The sequence below is a fragment of the Parasteatoda tepidariorum genome, chromosome 7, assembly GCF_982258835.1.
Source record: "Parasteatoda tepidariorum strain Cologne lab strain chromosome 7, Ptep-v5.0, whole genome shotgun sequence".
Taxonomy (NCBI): domain Eukaryota; kingdom Metazoa; phylum Arthropoda; class Arachnida; order Araneae; family Theridiidae; genus Parasteatoda; species Parasteatoda tepidariorum.
The window spans coordinates 92,585,486-92,599,041 of record NC_141761.1 but is presented as its reverse complement, the minus strand read 5'-3'; the positions used below and the strand labels follow the sequence as shown (position 1 = coordinate 92,599,041).

Here is a 13,556-nt window from a genome sequence, read left to right as displayed (position 1 = left end):
AAAGTTTGAGGATATCTTTAAATAATTTACATTTATTATTCATATAAATTAAAATAAATAAATAACGTTAATAAACACGCAAATTTAACAGAAAAATTAATATGCTGCATTGCTGTTCAATCTTTGCAATCCAGCAGGCAATCCTTAATTATATCATTTCATAAAAACTGGATAAGAATAAATTATTTTTTAAAAATCAAAGGACTAATCAAAATATAACACTATCATTGTTTCAATATGTTTTAAAACAATTTTAATTGATACAAATTCAGTACGTATAGATAATCAACACCATCAAAATTATAGTAATTTTCAACAAAGATTTTACAAAATCAATTCTACTCATCACAAAAAAAAAATTAAAATAGTGCATAGCACACAACTAGCTAATTAATTTGATAAAAGTTAAATTAATGATTCCCTAGTAAGTATTTATGAATATTGAGATTCATATAAGTAAAAGCTGCAGCTGAAAAGATGAATATATGAGCACAATGAACTGTATTTTTAATTAAAATTCTTGCACAAGTCCATAAAAAAACAATATATTTTTGTTGAAATAAATGTATAATTTTTGATAACAAATAAATAAAACATACTTCATTGATTTTTAGATGATAACAAAATAATAAATATACAATTCAAAAGAAAAAATAAAATCAATACATCATTTGCTGAAGATAACAAACATCATTTAGTTAATGATGGTGTTGATATAATGCTTTAAAAATCTCCCATAAAATCTCTGTTACTTGTTTAAAATCACCATTCTCGATCTAAAGTTTTAAATGGACTCGACAAAATAATTCATTTCAAAAATAAACATTTTCTAACATATATATTTTTTCTTTAAAAAATGACTGTACACTTTTAAGCTGAATCCATTATGTACAAATAATGATAAAAATTTACACATGAATTATGAAACACACTGGTGAAAATACACTTATGCTAATTTACAATGAAATGAATATAACCAGATATTCAATTTTTTTTAAAAATTATTTATCCATTGCACATCAAAATAGTTCTTGATTTATTAAACCTCTTAAGTAAGGTGCCTGAGATAAATCTCTTTTCGACAAATTCAATTTAAATAAAACAGGACAATCAACAGAAATGCAACCACAATCACTGGATAAGGATTTGGTACAGCTGGCACAGATCTGGAAAAAAAAATTCACTCTCTTTACATTGTTTTCTAAAATTGACATAATTTTTTTAATGCTTTTAATTCAGGGTTCGGTTTTTGCCGTCAAAAACTGGTTTTTGATATGACAGTGGTAAAAACCGTCAAAAACCTACTGTTTTCTTTAATTTATGGCATATAGCGGACAATATATTATTTTCACTTAATTGCCTTTATAAATGAATGTTGTAAATGATTGCTATTGATTTTGCAACTATATACACGTATTCTTATAGAAGGATATTCATTCATACAGAAATATTGTAACAACATACATACTGAAAATAGTGATACTTAACCTTTATCATTATAGCTTGATTTGCAAAGGATTCAAAATTTTACACTTCTTAAATGTTAGAAATAAACAAACAAACAAAAATACTTGGAACTATTAATAAATTCAAGAACTAAAAAAAGAATTTAAAATTTGGCATTTCTTAAATATTAGAAATAAGCTAAACAAAACTTTCAAAGCTTGTAACTACTAACAAACTCTAAGTCAAGAATGACTTGACATTCTTCAGTAATGTAATATGCCAAACAAAATGCTGAAAATGTTGAAATGTTGAAAATTTTGTTTAGTATCCTAATATTTTACTTCAAATAGTATGATTTGATATAATCATGTTGGGAAAATGCAAAAATCTGTTCTTAAATATTTTTTAACAACTTTTTTCCTAATTTTATTGCCCAAAAATGAATTAATTTTAAATCATAAGCAGTTAAACTCAAAGTAAAATACAGTTTTATCAAAACTATGGGTTTTTGATATGATGGTAAAAACCATGGTATAAACCGGTAAAAACCGTCATGTGTCAAAATTTGCCAACCCTGTTTTAATTGGGTAGTCAAATCTTTCAACAAAAAATAAGCACCTTTCAAGTACTTTTTAAGCATTCAAAAAATATTTTTAAACATAATATACATTAATAAAATGCAAAATAATTTTCAAAGATTTCACATGATCATGATAAAATAACTAGTTTCTGAGAAAAAAACTCATGAACATCATTTCACCTCATTTCCTTTCTACAATTTTAACCCTTTATGCTTGAAAAGTTAACATGTAAGGGCAACCATCAGCAAAGTTATCTTCCTCTTAACAAAAGAAAAGTTAATTTGCTATTTTTAGGTACAGCCTGCAGCACAATTCAAAAGAATTTAGACAGCATACTAATGAAATCAACATTCAGTGCCATCAATGATGTCAAAAGATACTAAACATCATCTAAATTTTTAGCTCCGTTTATAGCTATATCAACATTAACTATGCATATTTGCTTACAATGTTAGTTACATTGTGGGTTGACAAAATAAAATTTTTTACTCTATAACAAAAAAAAAAAACTAACCACGCAAGACTTGTGATATTTTTAGAGCTCACAATGGTAAATAATTTGCTCACTAAAGAAGATATAAATTTAATTTCTTTTCTATCCTTTATTAAGAATAAATTATTTAAAAATTTTTTTTAAAAGGACTAGCACGAAGAAACATATTTTGTAAAAATTAGCATACTTGATTTATTTGAATCACAGCTTTTTCCCATTTTCTAATTTTTTCAGTCAAAGTTATTACAGTCCATTGTGGGTCTTTTTGGCAGTATTCACAAATGGGCAAAGTTGTAGTTTTAGAACAACAAGGGCAGTTTTGAGTTTTGAAATACTGAGTGAGTGTACCTTTGTTTTGATTGAGTCCGCTAGCCATGGGCAAACTGAAAGTGATTTTGTGAGCAATGCTGGTGTACCTAAAATAATAAGACTAATTGATTCTAAATGTTACAAAAGACACTTTTTAATTACAGTAGAGTCCCGATTATTCGAGTTTCTGCTTTAACTGGGCTAACAAATATTTCAAGGATTTTCTTTGTTCTAGCTTATTATTTTTATTTTTAAAACTGTCGCCGAAAAATAGTCGGAATTTTATCTTCCAAACAATCACGAAAACAAGCTAACGGACAACACAAAATTACCGACAAAATGATAGTTAATATCGGCAATAATGAAGATTAATCTAACGAAGATTATGAAGACAGTGACGATGAAAATCAACGTATAAAACGATTAAGGACTTTTTAAGTAAAAACTCTTTAGTTCTCGTAAAGTATGTTTTTTGAGTGTTTTTAATTAAGCTTTTTAATATGAATTGTATGTGGTGAACTCATATAAGTTTTGTATTTGTTAGATGTAATACATTTTTACTCCCTGTGGCAGAATTTTTTCGAGCTATCTGCGACAAAACTCTGCAGCACCAATATCTTTCTGCAAGATACTTTCAATAATAACAAACATGTATGTTACTAATTTAAAATAACAAAAGCGATGTGTTTACAAAAAAAAAAAAACTAAACTATATATATCTTGCATTTTGTTGGGGGGGGGGATGCACAAATTATTTCTTTCTTTGCATTTTGTAAATAATCATCACAGTAAAAAAAATAAATGAAAATCATGAAATCCATAGTAGTAATTGCTGGGAAAAAAAAGAACGCTGATGAAATCACGCTAATCGAACTTCTCAAATGCGTGTTTCGTTTCGAGATTAGGTTGCTGTAATAAATAATATTGTATAAAAAATAACAGATTTAAAAACTATGTAGAAATTAATAGCAATAACTGCATAAAATTCGATAGAATCATTGCCTTGAAAAGTATATACTCAAATGCACGATTCGAATTTTCCGTATTGTTTGAAATACATCAGGATATTTAAAATCCACATGAAAATCAACATCAATAACTACCGAAAATATCGAATCGGAACATAAAATCGATTCACGATACTATCGGCATAAAATTGAGCGCATCAAGAAGTGTTTACCTACAGGCATGATTCAAATATTACGTGTAAACTTTTGAAGAAAAGTAATTATTTTCACTCTTCGAAAGAAAAATCATTCTGCAAGAATTATGTAACGTTCTGCGACAATATCGTCGTGTCGCTGCGATTCTGCCACAGGGTATACACCTACTCTTTTTATTTCCGTTTTTATACTCTTCGCTTTAATGAAGTTTTTCAGTTATCCAACTAGTCCACATTATCTTGGATAATAGGAAATCTACTGTATAATAATATAAATATTAAAGAATTTAATCAATTTATATTTACCATGCTTTCACATCAGCTTTTATAAGACTAAATACTCTTTCAAGAGGTGGGATGATAACACGTGTAATATAATATGTAGCATTGAGACGTAGGTTGTTATCCTTAACAAGTTCAATTGGTTCACGGACTAATCTTATGATAGGCATACCAGGGAAACCATACACTATCACATAGGGCACTCTTTCTCCGACTCTAGGCTCCGATCGAGGGTCTTTAGATAATCTTTTTCTACAAAAAGCAAAAAATTTGGTTAACTAAATATTTACTTTTACACTTAACAAAGTAGTTATAAACAGACTAGCAGAATTTAGGGGGTAAATCTGCAACACTATCTCCATAAATCTCTCTGACTGTGTTGTGGTTGCAAATTTGTTTGCAGTCAGAGAGATATTATTATTGTAAAAATTTAGCTTAATCTAACATGCATAGCAAATTTTCAAATATTAAGTATTTATACATAAAAGTTTTTTATACAATGATACTAAAAAAATGACTATACAGTTAAGACGCCACACCGCGAAAGAAAATTTTCATTGTAAATTCCCTTTTTCCTTCATTACTAACTTAAAATTTAAAGTGTAGAAAAAAAAAAGAGTTCAGATAAACTTAGAGTAGGCCATGACATTTCAAACACTGAAAAGAAAATTTTAAAATATACAAATGACAATAAATTATGAGATGATAACTTAGGATTATGCAATGGAGAGTTCTCTTGGAATAATTTGTTTGCATTTTAATATTTTGAAATTTTTTTTTTAGCAATTGAAACATAATGACTTACTCTAGATTTGCCTGAATTTACTTTTTCTTTCTTTTAAATTAGTTATGAAGGAGAAAGAGAATTTGTGCCAAAATTTATTCCCCAAGGTATGGCGTCCTCTTAAGTCTTTAAACAAGCAATAGAAAAAATCTCAACTTTTGTTCTTTTCCGTGCTCTCTCAATTCAGCTTCTTAATTTTCATTAGAAACAAGTATAGAGACGCTTTAAAAAGAGGTCTAAGAAATTTCTTCATATTTGTTTATTAGTTAACGTTTTTAAAAATACAAAGTAAACTACACTGAAAAATAAGAGCCTGCTGCCATAGTATAGGGCTTCGGCTACCGGGGTTGTAAATGATATAGCATGCCTTATATACTAGTGAATTAAATTTTATAGTGGCAGATATACTACAGAAATAAAATTATTTGTAGAAAAAACGGAGAGGATGTGCTGAGTCATTCCACAACACCAGTAACTGATAAAACTTCTAGCGAAGGAGAAAAAAAAGAGGCCAGAAATGACTTCTAATCATTCTCAAAAGGTAGATAAGGATGGAAAATTCAGCTACTGATATAAAAAAGGGATTAACAGGAGTCTATTTTTCCTGCAATCTGCAGTTATAGAATGCGTAGGGTCATAAAATGACACTTGCACACCTGCTCGGGTTAAATAAACATCCCTCTCTCAAAATTAAAACAAATGCTCAAAGTACAACAATTTAGTTGGAAGGATACTAAGTCTTGCTTGCATAGTTACAAATTATTGAAATTTAGAAATTAAAATATTGGCAACTCAAATACATTTGTATCAGGTTGCAATATATATGTATATATACAATTTTTAATTTGGTATTATTAAGAGCAAGAGTATGAACTCTGCTATTGACAAATGTACTTACTTAGCAACTGGAAGTTACCTTTCAGTTTAACAATGAAAATTGAAAAAAGATAATATTCAGGAATATAATCATGGTATTCTTAAGTATAATATATTTATTTAATAGCTTACTTGGCAATTTCCAATGCTGGAACACAAGCACCAGGCCTATATCCATTCATTCCTCGATACTCTTTAGCAAATATAAAATCAGAAAGATTGACACGCTCTTTTAAAATTCTGGAAAATTGTTTCTGAACATACTTCTCAACCATTGATACATTGTATGTCTCAAACAAAATTTTTAATGATCTCTGTAGAATCTAAAAATACAAATATACATTAGTTTTAAAGCAAATACATAGCTGGCAACTCTTTCAGTTTTTCCGGAACATTTTATTTTTATATTTCAAACGGTATCAAAGTCTATGTTCTTCTATTTAATTATAGGCTTTATAAATATAATTTAAAATAATTTTGACTATCATTTCATAAAGATTAATTATGAATATATATTAATACTTAAATATTAACTATGGTGTGATTAAGCTATAAAATTATATAAAAATATTTCTGCCGATAATTGTCAATTGGTTGTCATATTACTACCACTTGGAAAAAGCATCCTCAAAGAGAATTAAAGTTGGCAGGTATGCAAATATAAAATATAAATTTATAAATAAACATTTAAAAAAAATTAAACAAAAATATCTTTGGAATAACTACACGATCAAACGATTTGGAAGATTCTTGTAGACTTACACAAACCATTTCTCCAAATCCATTAAGGAATTTACCATATAATAAAAATAAATGTTAATTAAAGACTAAAAAACAATCAAAAATCCTTAGATTGTTATTCTAATAAAAATGTGATAAATATTTCGAAAATTTAAATCCAAATTTTGATTACTATTTTGCGTGCTTTATTTAAGGTTTAGCCAATTTTTTTAGTGAAAAATTCTGTTTCATAAATCAATCAGTCTAACAAAAATCAACCATAATATAATCAAATAACTAAGAAAAAAAAAGAAGAAAAATACAAGGTAAAGTAGAATGTATTCATAAACGAAAGCTATATTACCTTGGCAGTAGCAGGACAAGTATCTCTCCGTACAGTTTCAATGCCTTTTGCATCATAAGTAGGAACTTTTTGATCAATAGTTTCATACATATATCCTACATATCGTTTTTTAGTTTGTAGAACACAGGGTAAATAAACCTGCAAGAACAATATTTTAAATAAAAAACCTTCTGTATATACACTTCAGAAATAAAATAAAATTTTATTTATGTTAAACTGGGAATAGTAATAAATTTTTGAATATAGTATTATTTCAATAGTTAAGAAAACATATAAGCTAAGTTATGAGGGAATGCAGTGAAATTAAAAACTTTTATCGTAAGAAAATAATAACAGTGTTCTCCCCAAGTGAGGTAGGGTGGCCCACCCTGTCTGCCTTTTGATCCCTATAAATACTCTGTAAAAATAAGTCATCATCCCTTAAAAAAACTGCCTTTTTATTCTTATTCCATTTTTAAGAGAAATTAATTAACTGCTAAAATAACAATTACACACAAAAATTATCTGTGTTTATAGGTTTAATTCTGTTTACTATTACAAATATTTACTTTGATAGGACTATTTTCAACTAGTTAAATTTTTAAAAGTTTATCTTTTTTCTAGGAGGTATATAAATAAATTAAGTGATTTAAAATTATTTTTTAAATAAATACCTTTTTTTAAAAAAAATGTTCATTTCTAATTCTCACCTTTAGATGCTCATTTTCTAATAATTTTCAGAAAAAACTATAAAAGATATAGAAATTGTATAAATTATTGCAAGGTGTTAAGGGAATCCTTTCAAAACTCAATGTGTCTATTTCTGTGAGGAAAAACCCAGCCCTTTTTTATTCCTAGGGAGAGCTCTGTAATTAAATAATTGAAAAAATATTAATTAATTAAATTTTAAACCAAAATTAATTAATAGCTTTAACAATATACATTAACAAAGAATAGTTTCAATAATAAATGCTTTTGTGGGCCACAGGTTTAGAAATACTAATTACTTAAAAAGTTTAAATTAATAGCATAAGTAAAATTTTATTTTAACCAAAAATACCTTTTCAAACTTTAATTTCACTGGCTTAGGGTTAGTCAAAGTTACAACGTCTGCAATCTCTTGGCCAATCTTGAATGCCTCATCTTTACTTCTTCCTTTCAGCAAGATAAAAAGACTATCTGTATCACCATAAACAACCTTGGCTTCCCATTTTGGAGTGTTTTCTATAATATGAATAGCATTTTCAAGAGTTTCCCTCCCTTTGCCAACAATACTGTCAGCTACTTCAACACAAGGCATTCTACCTGAGAAACTAGCTCCTGTATAACCATATGTTACATTTGCTATTAGCTTTAAACCAAGTTGTCTGGCATCAAGAAGCTTTTTCAAAAAAATATTATCCTTATTCTTCTTTAGAGAGCGTTTCACCATTATTCGGGTGTTCAAGATTTCTTCCAGCATAACCGGAAGAACACCTCTACGCACATTAGCTTTAACAAAAGCAATGCCAGTCGGAGAAACATGAATATTGTTTTCTTTCCATAATTTGCGCAGCATAGGAAGTGGAACAGTTAAAGAGGTGCACCCAAAGTCAAAAGGCACATTTTTACCAAAATGCTCCAATCTACCAAGGCACGTTGAAAAGCAGTAGTTATATGCAATGATCATAGAGGGGTAAAGAGATTGAAAATCTAATACCACAACAGGATCAGTATAAAAATTTGATTCTGGTTCTAATATTAATGGCACACACTCCGGAGCTCGAGAATGTGCGCGTTGCACCGACGAAGGAGACACTGGAACATAAAGAAGAGGGCCGGCAGTTCGTAGCATCATAGATTCAACTCTGAATTGAGATCCCCGACTAAGAACATCATAAAACTGAATTCCAAACAGACGAGCCAATTCACTTGTCCGTCGCACTACATCAAACTTTTCCAAAAGCTGAATCGTGCCAATGACTCTCGTTACATAATAGCGGGCTACAAAACTCTTTTTCATTCCTCGGTACCAACACGTTAAGTCGTCAAATGTATACCTTGGTGTACGTCTATGCAAGGCGTGGAAATAAACATTTTCAAAAGAATAGGTATTTAAATTAATTTCCTTTCTCATAATACGCCACACGTTCAACACTATTCTACCAGGTATAATTAGGCTATCAAGATCAGCAGTCTGATCGGTTACGGTGGGATCAATTTCAATGCTCGATCCTTTGGTTACTTTCTTGGCAGAGAGGCGAGACAGTAAAGAAATTAAATTAACATTCAAAGTTGCTGCTCTGTTCTTCAGATAACCCCAAGAGGTCATTTGAATTTCATAACCTATTAAAATATCTGGATCCCATTCCCTGATGATGCTAATCAACTTTTCAAAAAGCATCATTTCAGTAGGAACAGAAAAAAACTGACAATCATGTACTTTTCTCTCAGACTGCAGAACATTTTTTAAATCAGACATTGCCCTCTCTGATGAATCACTTTGCAGGGAATCCACATGAATTACACCAAGGATCTTTTTCTCATGTATACCAGCATCGTAGTAAATATAATAAAAAACTGCAGAAATGGAGTCGAATCTAGGATCAGGCATGTAACCGTGCCTTGTATTCACGTGAATTTCTAAGCTCATTAATGTCAGAAGTTGAACCTTAAAAGAAAAATGATAAATTATTACATTTAATATTGACTGAACATGCTTGTATATGTATATATATATATATATACATATATATATAAAAAAAAAAACAGACACATACTTCATGATTTTCGTTTACATCTTCAATATTAATACTGTTCACTTTAAAACCTTTAGAATTGTCAAGTGTTGGTCCATCAATTTGGGATGATGTTACATTATGGTGAAAGTCCTACAGAACAATTCATTATTATATTTTACATAATAAAACACACAACGAAAGAATTATAAATTTAAAATTGTTTTATTTATTCTTAGCTGAGAAGCCCAGTTTGTAAACAAATTTGTGCTAGCATTTACAATATTAAATAGAATCAAATTCAATACACTTTTGAATGGCAAAGAATATTGAATTTCAAATAAAGTATAAAAACTATATCGGTTTAATATGAACTTTAGTGAAACATGGAATATTAATTTAATTGTTGCAATGTTCATATAGAATATATGACCTTTTCTATGACTCTAGGAAAAAAACAAGATGTAACACCTGTCAGTATAAAATTATTCAAATTATTGAAAAGTAAGATAAAATGAGTATGCATATTAAGACAAAAATGGATATCTTGGAGAATTTGTTATTTAAAAAAAAGAAAAAAAAGAAAAAGAATAAGATAGAAGTTACTGCACTTTTGAATGATATTAAAACAAATTATACAGGGTGCATAGCCAAATCTTTCAACAAAAAATAAGCACTTTTTAAGCACTATGTACATTAACAAAATGCAAAATAATTTTCAGAATTTACATGAGCATGATAAAATAACCAGTTTTTGACAAAGAACCCTTTTCTTGTTTATATTAGTCACCATAAAAAGATCAAGAGATATTTTTCAGTTCGATATCAGAGGGTGGAAAATGAAGCCTGAAATGGAGAATATCTTGCAAGAAAGGAATCAAGCCTCACAACGGGTTACTATAGGCGATGATGACGTAGTAGAGTTAGGCCCAGAGGGAAACCAGTCAGGGTAGCTATTTTTACGAAAAACTCCGAATCTGATCAAACGAGCCATTGGCGATATTCTCAAGTATTATAACCTGTGTCGGCATTCAGCCAATTGGCGAATATTTTTGATTTGAATTTGTAAACAACCGTCTGTGTTCTGGTGTCAACGTTCTTCGTAAAATTTATATTTATTCTACAAATGTTATAAATGTCAGCATTAATTTAATTCTTAGTGTTATGAATAATTGCATATGAGTGCTGTGTACCAAACTGCAGAGGATTTTACAAAGTTGATGGTACAAAAGTATTAAATTTTGGATTTCCCAATACGTAAGAAATGGCTTGCCGCCATGCCAAGAGATTTTGAAGTTGCAAAGAATTCTAAAGTGAGTAATATTTGTTTTTATTTTTAAAAATTTAATTATGCTTCTTTATTATATTTTTACTAAGAGTAAATTATTTTAAATTGTGGATAAATTATTTACAATAATTAAGTTGTTCTTATCAATCATATCGCAAACTATTGTAATATATAGTTATTTTTATAGAGTTTTATTTTATAAAAATATTAATAATTTCAGTATTTTATTAAATTTTTGCTCAAACTTTAAACATTTTTGTTTGACCATAATATATTGTAATTTATTTGATTATGAAATTTAAATCTATTAATTTTTCTACAAAAATCTATCAATTTTTCATACATGAATATAGTATGTACTATTTATTTTAAATGCACATATAAATATTGTATTCATTTTGTTATAGGTATGTGAGATGCATTTCAAGGAAAATGACATTAGAAAAGAGATATTAAATGACATTAGAATTATTTTTAAATGCTACTGAAAGTTAAACATATATCAGTAAAATTTATGTTTACATTTTATTTATCATTTTTTGAATTTGCTATTTAATAAAATATTTATTATCTAAGGTTGCTTACTTTATTTTAGTTTATCAGTGTGACGGGTAAAAATTATACTTTTTTAAATGTTACTGAAAGTTTAACATATTTCAGTAAATACATTTTATTTATCATTTTTTGAATTTGCTACTTAATAAAATATTTGTTATCTAAGGTTGCTTACTTTATTTTAGTTTATCAGTGTGATGGGTAAAAATTATACTTTTTTAAATGTTACTGAAAGTTTCAGTAAAATTTGTGTTTACATTTTATTTATCATTTTTTTTGAATTTTTGCTATTTAATAAAATATTTGTTATCTAAAGTTGCTTACTTTATTTTAGTTTATCAGTGTGATGGGTAAAAATTATACTTTTTTAAATGTTACTGAAAGTTTTAACATATTTCACTAAAATTTGTGTTTACATTTTATTTATCGTTTTTTGAATTTGCTATTTAATAAAATATTTGTTATCTAAGGTTGCTTACTTTATTTTAGTTTATCAGTGTGATGGTAAAAATTATACTTTTTTAAATGTTACTGAAAGTTTTAACATATTTCAGTAAAATTTGTGTTTACATTTTATTTATCGTTTTTTGAATTTGCTATTTAATAAAATATTTGTTATCTAAGGTTGCTTACTTTATTTTAGTTTATCAGTGTGATGGTAAAAATTATACTTTTTTAAATGTTACTGAAAGTTTTAACATATTTCAGTAAAATTTGTGTTTACATTTTATTTATCGTTTTTTGAATTTGCTATTTAATAAAATATTTGTTATCTAAGGTTGCTTACTTTATTTTAGTTTATCAGTGTGATGGGTAAAAATTATACTTTTTTAAATGTTACTGAAAGTTTTAACATATTTCACTAAAATTTGTGTTTACATTTTATTTATCGTTTTTTGAATTTGCTATTTAATAAAATATTTGTTATCTAAGGTTGCTTACTTTATTTTAGTTTATCAGTGTGATGGTAAAAATTATACTTTTTTAAATGTTACTGAAAGTTTTAACATATTTCAGTAAAATTTGTGTTTACATTTTATTTATCGTTTTTTGAATTTGCTATTTAATAAAATATTTGTTATCTAAGGTTGCTTACTTTAATTTTAGTTTATCACTTCTAACAATCACACTTCCACAGGAAAAAAATACAAATTATAATCATGCTTTTGATATGTTTTTTTTTTACTATCTAAACCTTGTTTGAAGACTGCATTTGATTTTCTAAATTTTTTTTAAGCTCATTTTATGTCATTGTTTATAAACAATTTCTATTTTATTTCGTATGCTCTAGTTCTAATAACATGCAAAACATAATCATTAAAATCCAAAATAATCATCTACTAAAAATGTAAGTATCATATTATAAAAATTAGACCCCTTTCTTAGTTTTATGTCAAAACTATAATAATAATAAATGTGTAAAATCCCTTTAAAAATATATTTCTTTGTTTTTAATCCATACATTTTATAACAAAAAGTTAGATAAAATTTTCCAATTTATAAAATAAAACTGATATTTAATGTTAAAAAATATTTTTTTTTCATTCACACAACAGTTATTTTTGTTAGAATTGATTTATTGTTAATCATTTCTGAAAACAAATAAATATATTAAGCATTTTTACACAATTTAAGAACATTTAATCTAGACAAAAAAAATAATAATAATAATTTGTAGAAAGTAAAAAATTAGTAGAAGAGTAACGAAAAAGTGTCGAGAAACAGAAGGGAAAAAGAGAAGCTTCGTCAGAAGTGATCAGCAAATCTGGGCCTAACTGTATGAGTCATCGTTTTCCGTCCTTTGGCTTTCTTCCATCTAGGAGGTATTGACCCAGCTCAGTAGACACACGCGAACTCGCAAGTATTAGATCAAACATGTAAAACATAGATTCTCAACCTTTTTAACGTTGCCGCCCCCTTAATAAGCAAAAAACATATCAACGCCCCCCTTTGTGATAATCCAGTTATTTAGAGCATGAGGACGGAGGGGGTGTGCTGAA

General features: G+C 27.6%; 1 protein-coding gene and 1 long non-coding RNA gene across 4 annotated transcripts in view; one reads left to right on the top strand and one right to left on the bottom strand.

Annotated features, from left to right (window-relative positions):
- Nucleotides 1–607: 607 nt before the first annotated feature.
- Nucleotides 608–13,556, bottom strand: part of PolZ1 (DNA polymerase zeta catalytic subunit) — a 45,812-nt gene continuing 32,863 nt past the window's right edge. Inside the window, exons 14-20 of one of the 3 annotated variants that reach the window (XM_016055453.4) lie at nucleotides 9,756–9,866; nucleotides 8,057–9,646; nucleotides 7,018–7,155; nucleotides 6,066–6,256; nucleotides 4,298–4,525; nucleotides 2,708–2,936; nucleotides 608–1,166 (exon numbers count right to left, since the gene is read on the bottom strand). In XM_016055453.4, coding sequence (XP_015910939.3) covers nucleotides 1,020–1,166; nucleotides 2,708–2,936; nucleotides 4,298–4,525; nucleotides 6,066–6,256; nucleotides 7,018–7,155; nucleotides 8,057–9,646; nucleotides 9,756–9,866 — 2,634 coding nt within the window. In that variant the 3' untranslated portion in view covers nucleotides 608–1,019. The remainder of the gene's footprint in view (nucleotides 1,167–2,707; nucleotides 2,937–4,297; nucleotides 4,526–6,065; nucleotides 6,257–7,017; nucleotides 7,156–8,056; nucleotides 9,647–9,755; nucleotides 9,867–13,556) is intronic. The other 2 variants (XM_016055454.4, XM_016055455.4) reach the window with 2 other exon arrangements.
- LOC147807319 (uncharacterized) lies at nucleotides 10,889–11,576 on the top strand. The gene is made up of 2 exons (XR_015435613.1): nucleotides 10,889–11,026; nucleotides 11,409–11,576. It is a non-coding gene; the product is annotated as an uncharacterized LOC147807319 (long non-coding RNA).